Raw genomic sequence first — 16,859 nt, 5'->3', positions numbered from 1 at the left:
AGAGACATTATTTTGCTAACAAAGGTCCATCTAGTCAAAGCTATGGTTTTTCCAGTAGTCACATATGGATGTGAGAGTTGGACTATAAAGAAAGCTGAGTGCCGAAGAATTGATGCTTTTGACCTGTGGTGTTGGAGAAGACTCTTTAGAATCCCTTGGACTGCAAGGAGATCCAACCAGTCCATCCTGAAGGAAATCAGTCATGGGTGTTCATTGGAAGGACTGATGTTGAAGCTGAAACTCCAATATTTTGGCCACCTGATGCGAAGAGCTGACTCATTGGAAAAGACCCTGATGCTGGGAAAGATTGAAGGCAGGAGAAGGGGATGACAGAGGATGAGATGGTTAAATGGCATCATCGACTCAATGGACATGAGTTTGGGTAAACTCCAGGAGTTGGTGACGGACAGGGAGGCCTGGCATGCTGCAGTTCATGGGGTTGCAAAGAGTCAGACACAACTGAGTGAGTGAACTGAACTGAAGGGACTGGGTGCCATGATCTTAATTTTCTGAATGTTGAGTTTTAAGCCAACTTTTTCACTCTCCTCTTTCACTTTTTTTCATTAAGAGGCTCTTTAGTTGTTCTTCATTTTCTGCCATAAGGGTGGTGTCATCTCCATATCTGAGGTTATTGCTATTTCTCCCAAGTTTACAAAAATGGTAACATTTTGCTTTTACATTTAGGTCTATGATCCATTATTAAATAAGCTTTGCATAGGCTACATGTCAGATTTTACTTTTCTCCATACGGATATCCAGTTGTCCCAATGCCATTTGTTGTAAACTTTTTCTTTTCACTGCTGAATTGCTTTATCAAAAAATCAAGTGATCATTTACATGTAGGTCTATTTCTGGACTCTACTCTTTCCCATTTATCTATCTGTCTGTCCTTTTCACCTTTACCACACTGTCTTGATTACTACAGCTTTACAGTGAGTCTTGAAATCAGTAGTCTGTGTCCTTCAAGCTTGTTCTTCCTTTTTAAAATCAGTTTGCTTACTATTTACAATAGCCAAGTCATGGAAGCAACCTAAATGTCCATCAACAGATGAATGGATAAAGATATGGTGTACACACACACACACACACACACACACACACACACACACACAGAGGAATACTACTCAGTCATAAAAAATAATAAAATAATGCCATTTGCAGCAAACATGCATGGGCCTAGAGATAATCATACTAAGTGAAGTCTGAAAGAAAAAGACAAATATCATATGATATCACTGACATGTATAATCTAAAATATGATACAAATGAACTGATTTACAAAACAGAAACAGACTCACAAGCATACAAAATAAACTTAGGGCTACAAAAGGGGGAAAGAAGGGGTAAATTAGCAGTCTGGGATTAGCAGATACAAACTATTATGCATAAAACAGATAAATAAGGACCCACTGTAGAGCACAGGGAACTATACTCAAAATCTTGTAATAAACCATAATAGAAAAGAATATATATATAATACATATATACAGCATGCCAGGCTTCCCTGTCCTCCACTGTCTACTGGAGTTTGCTCAAGCTCATGTCCATTGAGTCAGTAATGATATCTAACCATCTCATCCTCTGCACCTCCTTCTCCTGCCCTCAATCTTTCCCAGCATTAGGGTCTTTCCTAGGAATGAGTCAGTTTTTCGCCTCAGGTGGCCAAAGTACTGGAGCTTCAGCTTTAACATCAGTCCTTCCAGTGAATATTCAGGGTTGATTTCCTTTAGTATTTCTAGAAGTATGTTTGTTTAAATCATGAATGGTGTGTTGAATTTTTGTCAAATAGTTTTTCTGAATTTACTAAAGTAATCCTATGTGTTTTCTCCTTTATTCTGTTAATATGTAGATTATATTCATTGATTTTCAAATGTTAACACAACTTTGCATTACTGAGATAAATCCTACTTGATAATAATGCGTTATTCTTTTTGTTAGTACATTAAATTCGCTAATATAAGTTAGCTACAATCTCTGATGCTAAATTATTTATATTGTGCTAGGATGTCAAAAGTATCCAAAAAACACTTTTCAGTATAGGTTTCAGATTTCAACTTTCTTAACTACAGAGTCACAAAAATAATAGTGATCATAATATTTATTGTTGTCTGCTAACTACATAACAGCCATTATGCTGAGGGCTTTACATACATAGTCTCATCTAACCTAATAACACTCTATGAAGTACTATTATCCCCACTTGACAAATGTGAAAACCAAAATTCAGGGAAGTTAGAAACTTTTTCCAAAATCTCACAGCTAGTAACTGGAGAAGCTGGAATTTGATCTCAGGTTGATTGATTCCAGAGACTAAGTTCCTTTGCTATAGTGAAAGTCACTCAGTCATGTCTGACCCTTTGCAACTATATAGTCCATGGAATTCTCCAGGCCGGAATACCGGAGTGGGTAGCCCTACCCACTAAGATCTCCAGGGGATCTTCCCAATCCAGGGAATGAAATCCAGGTTTCCCACATTGCAGGCAGATTCTTTACCAGCTGAGCCACAAGGGAAGCCCAACAACTGAATTGGGTAGCCTATCCCTCTCCAGCGGATCTTCCCAACCCAGGAATTGAACCGAGTCTCCTGCACTGCAGGAGCATTCTTTACCAACCGAGCTATCAGGGAAGTCCTTTGCTATAGTGCTTCATCAAATAATCTCTAATAGTTTTTCTTCATATATAAGTCAAAGTAAAAAAAAGGTTAGAATACAAATAATCTGAGAAGCCACTAAAATTTAAGTTTAAATGAGTACTACATAGACCTAACACACAATAAATAAATTCATATGCAAGATACACTCAAGAAAGCAAAAGAATTTTATACAATCCAGGATTTTACACAATTTGAGATTTTACAGAATTCATGGTTATACAACGTTACTAACTGAAAAATAAAACACTCAGTACCTAAAGAGATCTAAGTTCCTACAGCTGGCCTTCCTAAAATCCTATTTAATAGTGATTATTTGTTAAAACCTGAAGTTCTGAAATCTATAGGAGACAAAAAACTGTAAAGGTTCTTTGAGTTAAAGTAGAAAATACTAGGGAAGTAATTATATTCTAAGTTAAATAATTCAGTATTTATCGAGCGTCTACTACATACTCATACTGTCTAGAAGGTAAGGTATAGATTATATAACTTTAACACATGAGTCTACCTTAAAGAAATTTACGTTCTATTTAAATAAACAACATAATTAATGTAATGTCAACATTATATCAAAAAATAAGATGTAATGTCAACACAGAACAGTTAAGCAATATACTGTATTGGAAGTATTAGCTGTTTGGAAGACTATAGAGGGGATTATCAGTAGATGGCTACAGAAATCAAGGAAGGGAAACTTGAGCTGGAAGTCTGGGTCTTCTGGAAGTTCCAAAGCTACTTTCTCAATCCTCATTTTTAGGTATTTATTTCCACTCTTGGCACCAAAATAAAATAAACATAAGGTATACTAAAAGAGAGAAAAGAGGAAATTTGAAACACAGATGTAATATACTGCATGTAGACCCAGATTTGATCTCTGGGTTGGAAAGATCTCACGGAGAAGGAAATGGCTACCCACTCCAGTACTCTTGCCTGCAGAATTCCATGGACAGAGAAGCCTGGTAGGCTAATAAGTCCATGGGGTCACAAAGAGTCAGATATGACTGAACGACTAACACTTTACACATATTTTTAATGAAATAGTTAAAAAAAATAATTTTACATAAAATGGTATAGGAAATAATACAAATACTACGAACACCCACGTACCTACCTTGTAGATTTAAAATATTAAGTCTGCCATATCCGTTTCAAATATTTTTAAAGAACTAGAATGTTGCAATTATAATTGAAGACAGCCTCCATCCTTTTCCTTCATCCCACGGGTAATTAGTACCATTAAGTACTTGTGTATCCTTCCCAATGTCAATTTCTTTATATACAAATAATTTTGCTTAAATATATTTATACACAATATATTTAAAAATTTTATATATGTGGTATCATACTGTGTATCCTTTATAACCTGCATTTTATATTCAATGCTGCTTGCCAGATTAATCTGGAATGAGGCCAAGGTACCCATATTTCCTTCATTTTTTTTTTTTAAGCTCCACAGGTGATTCTGTTTGGTAACCAGAGTTCAGAATCATCATTCTAAGCCTTTATATATTTATCCAAGAAAGTTTTTAGTGCTCCCAAACTGCCAACACATTTTAACCTAGTTTTTGCTCTGAGACAGTTGCTGTTAGATTACCTGGATTGCAAAAAGAAAAAAATCTATTGTACAGTGCTTTCAACTCAGAAGCAAAAACCCTAATCAAATCAAGTTTATATATGATTCAAGATAATAACCAAAATATAAAAATGAGTTTCTGAAGGCGACAGGTGTGGCAACAAAAGGGTAGTAACACAAGAGTCTTGTGGTGGTGATTCAGTTGAGTATCTTGATTACGGTTGTAGCTATAAATGTGAAACTGCATACAGCTACACACACACACACACACACACACACACACACACACACACACGAGTCCATGTATAACTGGTGAAACTTGAATAAGCTCTCTGGATCGTGCCAATGTCAATATCTTAATTTTGGTATAGTACTTTGGCAGTGTTGGATATTGACACTGTGGGAGAGACCTAGGGGAGGGTGTATAGGACTTTCCTGTACATTTCTTTGCAACATCCTGTAAATCTAAAATTATCAAAATAAAAATTTAATAAATTTTTAAAACTAAGTTCCTACAGTACACTGAAGAAATTCTGCAGCCTTTTGATGGTCAAATTCAATTCAATACACTGCTTTAATATATATCCACTACATAAATGATACATATTTTCATATGCCTAACATCTGATGCAGAACTGCATTAAAAAGAAAGACCACATTGGTGACAACCATGTTAATCCTGTAGGAACTACAGGAGATAAACCTTAAAAGTTATTGGCCTTTAAGCTATTATTTTTAGATTATTGTGTGGTCTTATCCTCATGGGACACTAGGATTTACCTAAATAGCTGTCTCTGTTCACTGCAAATAACCCTGCTTTCATTCCTATTTTAAGCCAACAAGCCTGCCCTACTTTTGCAGCTTATATTCTAATCTCCTCACCTGCTTTTCCAATCATGAACCAGTTAAACACCACTTAAGAGGTTATATTAACTATTATTAGTGAAAGTGGTATGTACATTTCAGGTCCTTTTATAACTGATCAGAACAAATCATTTTATTTCAATAATCTGAAATCACTCTTTCAGATTATTCTCTCTGTTCTTTGATAGTCACTGAACTCACCCGTCTTACAGAAACCATAACTTTACAGTGATCGTGTGTTCAATAAAACTTGCACAATAGTAAAAAACAAAAAACTAACTTACTTTCATGAATAAGTCCACCAATTACCTTTATTACTCTGGCCCTTCATTAAAACTATCCTATTTTATTTTTAAACTTCCACAAAGCCTTAAGTCACAAGAATAAAAGGTACCAAGGCATACATACAAAAAAAAACCTCCCACAAATTAAGTCTTACCTAGTTAGGCCACCGATCAACCGTTAAAGTTTAAACTTGAAAGAATTATCAATTTATAGAGTGAAGGGGCAAACATTTCTTACCAGATATAGTCTATGGTTTAGTCATCTGCTCTTCCTGGTGGTATTAGTCATAGGAAGCTCCACAGTTCTAATTTTCTGTTACATTTTTGGGAAATTATCATAGGCTATACTGAGTACTTTTCAAGATAGTAATTAAGCTTCTGAGTATAACCAAAAATATGTTGCTTATAGTAAGAACTCACCAAATATGTTTCTGAACACATGATTTTCAAAATTCTATCTATACTATAGAAGAGGAAATTTTCACTATTTTGACTAAGCGTTTAAGTTCTTTCAAAAGCTACGGACACTAAAGTTGGAAAACATAAAATATAACATTGTTAAGCTATCATTGCACATATACCACTTAAAATCAAACAGATCTGGGGTCAAATCTCACCAAGATTCAAGAATTCACTTAATAAAGAATAGCTAACATTTATTAAGCACCCACTATGAGCAATATGCTGAGACTTTATATAATATGAAATATAATCTTTAAATTCTGAGGTAGGTACTGTTATCTCCCATTTTAAAATTAAAACAAGGAAAAGAAATGACAAAAGTCACACAACTAGTAATTAGCAGTTCCCATACTCTTTCCTACACTGTCTTCAATAAAGTTAAGTTTCTTAGGCTTTCATTTAGACATTTACTAAGCACCTATGGTCTAGGCACTGTATTCAGCATTAAGAATACACAGTTCTTGGAGACTTCGCTGGCAGCCTGATGATTAAGACTCTGCCTTCCAATGCGGTGGGTGCAGGTTCGATCCCTAGTCAGGGAGCTAAGATCCCACATGCCTTGGGGCCAAAAAACCAGAACACAAAACAGAAGCAATACTCTAACAAATTCAATAAAGACTTTAAATACTGGTCCACATCAAAAAGTTAAAAAAAAAAATACAGTTCTTGCACTTGAAGAGAACAGTTTAGAACAAAGAATTAGAAAGAGTTTCTAATTAGAAATTAGAATGAATAAAGAACATTAAAATATTTTCAGAAATTTGTAAAGCAAGTGAGAGTGCTCATGGGAACATGTAGGAGGCAAATATCTCCTTCTTCTGATGAGGATGAGAGCAGCTGATATGTACTGAGCATTTATCTACCAAGTGCCTATCACTGCCCTCTGTGGAGTTTATTTAATCCTTACAACTATCTGGCTTTCGTGGTAGCTCAGCGGTAAAAAAATCTGATCCAGGTTCGATCCCTGGGTCAGGAAGATCCCCTGGAAAAGGAAATGACTTCCCACTTCAATATTCTTCCCTGGGAAATCCCATGCATAGAGGAGCCTGGCGGGCTACAGTCCATAGGATTGCAAGAGTCGAACACGACTCAGCAACTAAACCAACACCACCACCCTATAAGCTAAGTTTTATCATCCCTCTTCCTCAAATAGGGAAACTGAGGTAAAACAAAGGTAAATGATTTGTCCAAGGTCATGCAGATACTAAAAGAAGCAGAATTTGAATCATTTGTCTGACTTCAAAGCCCAAGTTCTAAAACAATGACTCATACAGCCTCCTAGTAAAGGAGAAAAAGTTTCTCAGCTGTCCTCTTGGCTAAATCCTGAAAGATAAATAGGAACTAGTCATGTTAGGGGACAAGATTTTATATAGAAGTAGTGCAAAGAACCCTTTCACAGATAGAGCACGGCATGGGATTCCAGGGGACGACAAGGAGTAGGAACATAGGTTTGGGAATGGGGCTGTGAAATAAGGAGGAAGTAACACAAGGTTAGAGGGTAAGCACGAGGGGAACTTCCACATCAGCAAAGTTGGAGTTTACCCTACAGGCTGCAAGTGTTCATGAAGGATTTCAAGCACAAGAAAGATCCTTTACATTATCCAAGGATCATGATGGCAGCATGAGATTAGATTAAATCACCCTAGCAAGAGGCTACTGCAATAGTATTAATATAAGCAAGAAGTAAGAGAGGAAGATGAAGCAGTAGCTTATGTAGAAACCAGAATTCCACAGAACTGAGTCTGATAGAATGGGATATGACATGTAAGGGACAGGAAAGAGTCTGGCCTGATTCCCAGGCTTGTCATCTGAGCCAGTGACTAAATGGGTAAGTGGTGTGATTAACAGGGAATATACTTAGGAAATCCTTTCCATCTTCTCTCCTTCTTAGTCCTTCTTAATATTTATTTTATCCCTCTACCACTTTTCTCACTTCAGTCTCTCCAAAAAACAAAAACAAGTCTATCACAATATCTGTTTGGGTAATGTTTGAATGTTCCATAATTCTGAATTACATTTATAAGTCAATTAAGCCTCAGTTTGTTTGTTTTTAACACACAGCCATCAAAATAATCTTGCTCTCTCCTTAATGGAATCACTGCCAACTGATCACTGACAGTTTTCAGTGGCCCCTCGTCCTTCTCCTCTTCTTCATTAGGCCACTTCCCTTCTTTGACACTTATTTACCCCTCCTCTCAATTCCTTAGTCAAGTATACTTCGTTTCTCCATCTTTATTTCTGCATGTTCTTCCATGCCAGACTATGTAGCTGTAACAACCTCTTTTCCTACTAAACAAGTGGCCATCACTCCACCTCAGCTGTATATACTTTAAAACTCGTGTTCTAAACGAAACAAAACAAAACTCATGTTCTTCTCTCCAGCATGCCTTAACTGGGCCACCACTGCATCCTCAAATTGACAGTGCCTTTCCTGAGTCTGGTTATTGGGAGGCATCTCTTAATTGTACTCTTTTTTTCTCTCTCCAACTTTATATTTTGAAACACTGAAATTCTATCAAAAAGTGAAAGAATACTAAGATGAATATCCATTTGCTCTTCACCCATATTCACCACTGGACTTCCCAGAGGTGCTATTGGTAAAGAACCTGCCTGCCAATGCAAGAGACACAAGAGACATGGGTTCCATCCCTGGTTCAGGAAGATTCCCTGGAGAAGGGAATGGTAATTCACTCCAGTATTCTTGCCTGGAGAATTCCACGGACAGAGGGGCCTGGCAGGCTACAGCCCACTGGGTCACAAAGAATCCAACACAACTGAAGCGACTTAGCACATACCACGGTAAACATTTTGCCGCTTTTGCTTTCTCTTTTAACAAACATATTTCTTTTTCCTAAACCATTTGAAAACAAATTGCAGACATCATGACATTTCAACCTAAATGCTTCATCAGGTACCACCTCAGAATAGGAACATTATCCTTTATAACCACAATAGCCTATCACATATCCAAGATATTTAATATTGAATTACTACATCTAATGTATACTCCATATTCAAATTTGCCCAGTTGTCCTAAAAATGTCCTCTATGGCTTATTCATCTTCCCCATCCAGGCTTGGCACTGTACTTGACTGCCATTTCTCTTTCATCTTCTCTCATCTAGAATATTCCTCTTGCCTTTTTAATTTTTCATCACTGTGACATTTTTGAAAAGTTCAGACCATTTGTCTTACAGAAAGTCCCATAAGTTGGATTTGTCTGATTATTTACTATAACTAGATACAGGTTAAATATTTTTAACAAGTGTTATAGGTGGCTCAGTGGTAAAGAATCCACCTGCAATGCAGGAGATGTGGGTTCAATCTCTGGGTCAGGCAGATCCCTGGAGAAGGAAATGGCAACCCACTCCAGTATTCCTGCCTGGGAAATCCCAGGGACAGAGGAGCTTGGCAGGCTACAGGCCAGGGGACACAAAGAATCAGACTCGACCTAGTGATTAAATAACAATTATCTCCTAGTGCTTATTTAATTCAGAATTTCACTCTCTTGGGCTGACACTGTCTGGACATCGCACCAAAACATCATGACTTGTTAGCATTCAATAAATCTAATAACAATCATCAAAGATATACATTCCCTTGGCCAACTAGTATAGCATCTGTCAACCAAGCTAGAGAGCCTAGTTACCAAGTTATGCTGCTGCTAAGTCGCTTCAGTTGTGTCCGGCTCTGTGCAACCCCATAGATGGCAGCCCACCAGGCTCCGCCGTCCCTGGGATTCTCCAGGCAAGAACACTGGAGTGGGTTGCCATTTCCTTCTCCAATGCGTGAAAGTGAAAAGTGAAAGTGATGTCGCTCAGTCGTGTCCGACTCTTCGCGACCCCATGGACTGCAGCCCACCTCCTCTGTCCATGGGGTTTCCCAGGCAAGAGTACTGGAGTGGGTTGCCATTGCCTTCTCCTACCAAGTTATACCCTCTTCTAATAACAAAGACTCAAGAAACTAAAAGATTTCATGATAAAAATCTAGTTTGCCAACAAAATAAAACTGAATATAAGGAACCAAAGTTCTCTCTGCATACATCTGAATAATTAGGTAGATTATAAAGATAACAAAATCAGATATGACTTAGGTTAGGATGAAATTTTTAGACCTCAGCTTTGCATCTTTGAATGAAGCTAAAATTTAACATGAAAATGTTAAAATAGAACGCTATATTCTATTAATGACTGCACCAAAGGATGAAAGATGAAAAAACACCTCTTTATTTCCATTAGTCCTTTAGCAATTAAGTAGCAGCAAAGCCCCAAAATGACTACAAATATAACAGAACTAGTTGAATAATTTTGTCTCTCATAGATATGTCTAAAAATTAGCTTTTCCCCAAAATGTTACTTTAATGGAAAGATACTATTATCAAATATTGCTTAGGAAAAAATTTTAATTAATTCTTTAATTCACTTTAAGTAATGAGTCCTTCTGGCGCTAGTGGTAAAGAACCCGCCTGCCAGTGTAGGAGATGTAAGACACAGGGGATCGATTCCTGAGTCAGGAAGATCCTCTGGAGGAGGGCCTGGTAACCCACTCCAGTATCATTCATTGCCTAGAGAATCCCATGGACAGAGAAGCCTGGCCGGCTACGTTCCATAGGATCACAAAGAGTCAGACACAACTGAAGCGACTTAACATGCATACAACAAGTCCTTAGCATTTGTTTCTCCAATGATCCAATAGCTTTTTTTTATTTTACAGTAAAATGTGATGTTACTTTATAGAAGAAAATTTTATTATCAAATGTCTGATATAAATAAGGCTTTCATCACAACCATTATCATACAGGTAAAAAGAACACCTTATTCCTGCTCAAAAAAAAAAATTTAGTGTTTAAATTTAAGAGATCCTTTCTGAATTTTGAGACTTTCACTTAGAGGTGTGAATTTCAAATGGTCTTGGATGTCCAAGTGTTCAAATAGTTTGGCAGCTCGTTAATTACAATGGTAAACTAAGAATAACTGAAATACTGTTGACAAATTCAAAACATGTGTGCTATATGACTTGCTCACAATGAATATTTATCCTTGAAAATATTTCTTCTAGGTTGGCACTGTATCAAATGATTGAAAATATAAAGGATCAAAATATGAATATGAGCACTTTCATATCATTTTCATGTTGACTGAAACCATTATGAAAGGATTTAGGTAAAATTACCATATTTACATTAAAAGAATATGAATTATTTGCACAATAAAAGGTTTAACATGACATATATTAAATTCAAAGCATACCAGTAGATGGAAATATAGCTGATCCTTGCATAAGGAGGGGCTGAAGAGTGCCAACACTGCACACACTAGAAAGTCCACTACTACTTACAGTTAGCCCTCTGTATACACACAGGTGGTTTCTCCATACCCAAAGTTCCTCCCTATCCACGGTTCTACATCCTTGGATTCAACCATCTTCAGATCATGCAGCACCATAGTATTTACTATTGAAAAGATCCATGTATAACTGGGCCTACAGTTCAAACCTGTGTTGCTCAAGGCTCAAATGTATGAAAAGTATTAATGAAAGTAGAGTAATGAAAAGTATTAACAGCAGTTGCTTCTGTAAGGAACAAATATGGAGCACTTTTGTTTTCTTCCCTTCTGCCTTTCAAATTTTACAGGGTTAAGCGTATATTTACAAGAAAAAATAATTTTAACCCTTGGTAAATTCATTCTCATGATATGAAAAAGGGAGAGGGAATGAACAGAAAATAAAAGAGGTATAAATACCAGAGACAGAAATGAGGTTCAGGGTATACTTGTGGAAATAGCCATTTCTGGTCATACTACTCTTCTTAAAAAATTTTAAGAAAGCCATGCGTGCATGTGTGCATGCCAAGTCGCTTCAGTTGTGTCCAACTCTTTGCGATCCTATAGACTGTAGACCCCCAGGCTCCTCTCTCCATGGGAACCTCCAAGCAAGAATAATGCAGTGGGTTATCATTCCCGTCTCCAGGGGATCTTTCCAACCCAAGGATCAAACCTGTGTCTCGTGTATCTCCTGCCTTGGCAAGCAGGCTCTTTACCACTAGAGTCACCTGGGAAGTCCAAGAAAGCCATAGCCGCATTTGGCCCCAGTGCCAGAATATTAAAGAACTAGTAGTCTTCAATGAGTGCTACAAATGACAGTACATTCTCTGACTATACAATATACTTGAATTTCAAGAGAATGGGAGAACTGTATCAAAAAAGAAACCTGACTTCTGTTAAAAGCCATTCGGCCACCAAACAACAAACTTAGACTATGCATTCTCCCTATCTGTCATGTAATGCCCAGTGAAATTTCCTTGTTGCTGCTGAAAAGATTCAGTCCAGAGGAATCAAAACTTTTTATGAAAATCACTGTCAAAGGAAAAAAAAAAAACAATCCCTCAAACAGGAAAAGAAACTTGGAAACCAGAAAAAGAAACAAAATCAAGCTGAAAGATATTCACAATTCAATTATTTGAGTTTCTGCTCCAGACACAAGTAGTGATGCTCTAGTGCATATGGACTGTTCTAGAAGCTCACACATATATTAATTTTTAAAACAAAGAAGAAACAAATGAGCACCTATTGGGAGTACACTGCAGATGGCTCTCCATACACATTTAATGAGTGAGTGAAATTATAAGAATTTTTGTATTTTTTAAAAACAAAATGAACACCTTCAACTAGGAGAGAAGAAACCAGCTGCCAGGGAATACAAGACAGACGGTATAATTGGTTTCTATGCTGTTATCCATGGGATTCCACCCAGATGTCCTTTACATTATAGAAGAGGTATCTTCCCCAGAACAGCTTCTTAACTTATAATTTCATATGCTTTCTGATTCTGATATTTTTCAAATGGTTCATAATACTACATTGTCTTAAGCTTTTCACATCCATTATGTCATTTGCATGGCTGAGATGCTTGAGGAAGAAAGTATTATTAATTCTATTTTGCAGATGAGATTATTGAAGCAAAAAAAAAGGGTTTAACTAAAAAGGCAAGGTTAGAAAAAAAACAGGCAAGGTCACAAGTAAGCTTGAGAAGCAGGAGTAAAACCACAGGTCTAGTCCTTCATTTTAGGCAAGTTGCTGTTTAAAAGACACTTAAAATACAAATCACTCCCACCCACCCACTCTTCTCCACGATTTGCTCAAGCAAAACAATTAGGTAGACTTTAAAGTGAACAGGAAATGACAGAACCAAAAATAACTGGGGTGTGGTCTCACCTCTGAAAAAGATTTCCAGCTGTGAATAAAGGCAAATAATTCTGGCCAGACAAGATAACATTAGATCAGGATTTAGAACCCAATACAGCCAAGGGACCTTAGCTAGAAATACAGTGACACCTTACTTTCTTAGAATAAACCTCAATATTTCAAACTCAGGAAAATGTAGATAAAAAGCAAGGTAAGTCACCAAGAAGCCACAATTGCTGTGCTCAAGTTCTCATGCTCAAGTTTTTACATACTAGACAAATCCATACAATCTAAGGGCTTGAAATCATTCATGTTTCATTTCTTTAAGGGTAATTGATAACACAGTCATTTATGATTTCACCAAAAAACAAATTTGAATCATACAGACTATGAGAGTGTTCACTTAACTATGGGCATGCCTAGCAATAAGTCAGCACCTGCATATTAGCTGCATTTTATTTTACTTTACTTCTGTATTTAACGATTTGAAAGGGTCATTTTAAAATGACCTTTATATCTTTTATATCATTTCCTTTATAGCTTATTGCACGTTATGGTAGAAATTACATGCTACAATGGCGATCAGAATTTGAGATTCGTAAAGGTCTGAGGACTACCACTAAGCTTCACTCAGATCTTATTTATTCTGACTTGACACACTATTCTGGTTTATCTGGTTTCCCTGCCTACTTCAGCTTATAAGTGGCGGATTAGAAGGACATATTTTGACAGATAAAGAACAGTCCTGAAGGAGATAAACTAAAAACAGACAAAAGCCCTAAACTGGTATAGCAGTGAGGAGTCATTTTAACACAGGAGGAAACCGCCAACACCCTTATATAGCAGAATGCACCGGCCATATTAACTGCATAGGACAGAAATTAATGTACATTATGATGACCTTGATTTATCAAAGAAGATTGCTTAATAGATTCTAAATCTTAAGGGATGGTTATATACCCTTGATGAGTTATACTATGAAAACTGACATTAAAATGGTCAAAATAATTTAGCAGTTAAAGGGCTGTCAGTTATATGACCAATTCTCTTAAATCCCTAATGATACCAGACAAATGCTGAGGAGGTAAATCTCAAAAATCCCATTATATTTAATAAATATTATATAGTGTAGATAATTAACATTTATGATCAACACTTATGATGATGACTTTCTGGGTGGAAACTACATGATACATTAAAATTATATACTGCAGACAATCAACATTTATGATGCTTAATGTTTCTGGAGGTGGGGGGGCCCTAAGTTATAACTAAAACTCTTTCCCTTCATTGACCATTCAATCATTTTTCTCCACTAAGAGAAAAATGTTTTCTCATCACCAATCTTGGTTTCTTTTCTCCATATAATTACCAAAACAAAAAGATAAAAGTATTTTAAGAGTTCGCCCCACTTGCAACTAACCCCTTTATTTAGAGGTCACTAACACACCTGGATCTTGGTATATTCCCTTCTTACAAAATAGTGCTTTCAAACCCAGTATTAAAACTCAGAGAGAAGAGTTGTACTTAAGCCTTGTGTCTGAACAAAAGAAGCACATAAATTAGTGGTTATGCTTAAACCACTAATCTTATTTTAAGGGCAGAAACAACTACAACATAAGGAACACTTTAGTCGATGTTGGACACCTGAATCAGAGAGTATCATTCTCCAAGTCTCTATGCCCAAAAGGAAAATAAAACACCAACAATCATGTCAAGAGATCTGTAGATCCCTTTCAAATATCATAAAATGAATTTATTTGTATTTATTTGACTGTATTGTTTCTTTTAGTAATAACAGTGACGTGATGATCTGGAGAAAGTGGGCTAAAAGGTACATGGTATTCATACTTAAAAAAGGTTGGGGAAGGGGCAAGAAAGATCTGACCTTTCAGAAGAGGAGCGGCAGAAAGCTCTGACTTGGAAGAGCCTACTTAACACCCTGCCCACATCATCCTAGATGGCTTCCCCCAGGTAAGAGACTAAAAAGATGGAGATCCAGACTCTTTAGGGGTTGATAGGATTAGAAACAACCACCCAGCCTGGAAATCCTCCACTACTGGAGATAAATGAGCAATCCCCAGCTAGCTACTGGTCCAGGTGCTACAGAAAACGCCCGGCGCCCCCGCCGGGCAGCCCTGGTGGGGATCCCCGCCTCCCTTCTCCCACACCCCCTCCAGGTCCTCCTCCGGGATGGGCGCCGCCCGGGACCCCGCCGCCCTCCCGACTCCAGTCCTCGGCTCCTTCCCTCCCTCCGGCCCCGAGCCGTCGCCCGGCCGAGGGCCGTTTCCCGCCGATCGACTGGAAGGCCTGGCCCGCTTGGCACCTTTGATGACGCGTTCGGTGGTGGAGAGGTGGAGGTTCCTCCCGGACATGATCCCCTCGGCCTCCTCCCGGTCCGGGGAGATCTCCAGACGTGCGCCCCCGCCTTCGCCTCCAGCGATCTCGGCTCCCCGGGGCCGGTCAACCGGCCGTGCCCCGGCCCCGCTTTATCAGGGCGGCCCAGGCACCAGAAGGAGGCGGCCGCAGCTGCCCGGCCTCGAATCCCACGGACACTATGCAGGCCCACTGACCGCTCCCTCCCGAGGCGCCGTGTCGGGAGCGCCCGCGACAGCAGATCAGGGAGACTACGCGGGCAGCCGCGGCTGCGCGCGGCCGAGACTCGTGAGCGCGGCCGAGACTCGTGCGCGCGGCCGGGCTCGTGCGCGCGCGCGCTCCCCCGACTGGGCACCTCCCCAACTTCCCTGCGGCGCGCGCGCCGCCGCCGCGGTTACCGCGCCGAGGCCTTGAGCTCGGCAAGTTGCCGCGGCCTCTCGGCCGCCTGACCTCCAGCGCCCGGGCAGTAGACAACCCGGATTTTACCCTTTGCGCGGAGGCACCGGGCCCGCGCGGCCGCCCTCCGCACACGCGCACTTCCTTCCTCTCCTCCAGCTTCCGAAAGTCGCTCTTCCCCCTCTCCTCTGCTTGCCCTCCCCTGCAGCTCTGACTGCTTCTCGGCTGCCTGCGCCGCCCGGGCCTGGAGCACCTAACACCGGGCCCTGGGTCCCGCACCCAAAGGCCCAACGGAACCGCGGCCATCTTGTGACCCGGCCCGAGCGACCCGGCGGCTGTCTGGCGGAGCCGTGCGCCTCCTGTCCGCCTGGGATAACCTTGCAGGGCGCCCTCGTCCTCCCAGACCTTCCCCACGGCGGGGCCTCCCTCCCTTTCTTCGGGGTCTCCCCTCCAGCTCTGTCTCTAGGGGTCGTTATCAGTTGGATCCAGCTCCTTCCCACAGCTTACCCTCCCCCCAGTCACCAAACCCATTTAAACCCCTGGTTTAAGTTGTCACATTTGTCGAGAGCACTTAGTATAGTGAGAACAATCTCGTGCATCCTAGTTCTAATCTAGTTGTGAGGAGTGGAGGGGGGTGGTTTCCGAGGTGGGTGGATAAGACCCCCCCTACACACACCCCGCCAAGTCCCACAGCCTCCTAGCTTTCCACTTGTCAGAAAGGGGACCGCAGCCCCCTCCAGGGAGCCCCTGGGCCAGACCTCCTCTGTGCAGGGAACTGACCTGTAAGTTCTGCATGCCACCTACACAGCTGGAAGCAATCCTTCCCCTTTGACACAGTGACACAATACCTGCCTCCCCCATCATTCTTACCGTGGAAAACGATGGGCAAGTCTCGGTAGAGTCTTAATAATCTGGCTCATCTCTAGGTTAAAAACTGACCTTTTCTCTCCTTGAATTGCAAGCCTAGTATAGAAACTGTCTTCTAGTATAGTGCCTGGCAAAGACAAAAGTATTTTGATTTTAATCTTGATAGTGGAATGTTAAAACTGGGATCCAAGGAAGTATATGCAAATT

General features: G+C 39.6%; 1 protein-coding gene across 17 annotated transcripts in view; it reads right to left on the bottom strand.

The window, feature by feature from the left end:
• The window catches only part of PPP3CC (protein phosphatase 3 catalytic subunit gamma), an 82,752-nt gene extending 67,075 nt beyond the window's left edge, over window positions 1-15,677 (bottom strand). For all 17 annotated transcript variants that reach the window (XM_081514389.1, XM_081514298.1, XM_081514287.1 and 14 more), the window contains exon 1: window positions 15,340-15,677. In XM_081514389.1, coding sequence (XP_081370515.1) covers window positions 15,340-15,388 — 49 coding nt within the window. In that variant the 5' untranslated portion in view covers window positions 15,389-15,677. The remainder of the gene's footprint in view (window positions 1-15,339) is intronic.
• Between the last annotated feature and the right edge of the window lie 1,182 nt (window positions 15,678-16,859).

Source organism: Giraffa tippelskirchi, chromosome 1 (assembly GCF_054371585.1).
Source record: "Giraffa tippelskirchi isolate mGirTip1 chromosome 1, T2T-mGirTip1v1.2.pri, whole genome shotgun sequence".
NCBI classification, from domain to species: Eukaryota; Metazoa; Chordata; class Mammalia; order Artiodactyla; family Giraffidae; genus Giraffa; species Giraffa tippelskirchi.
This window is presented reverse-complemented; position numbering and strand designations above follow the sequence as displayed.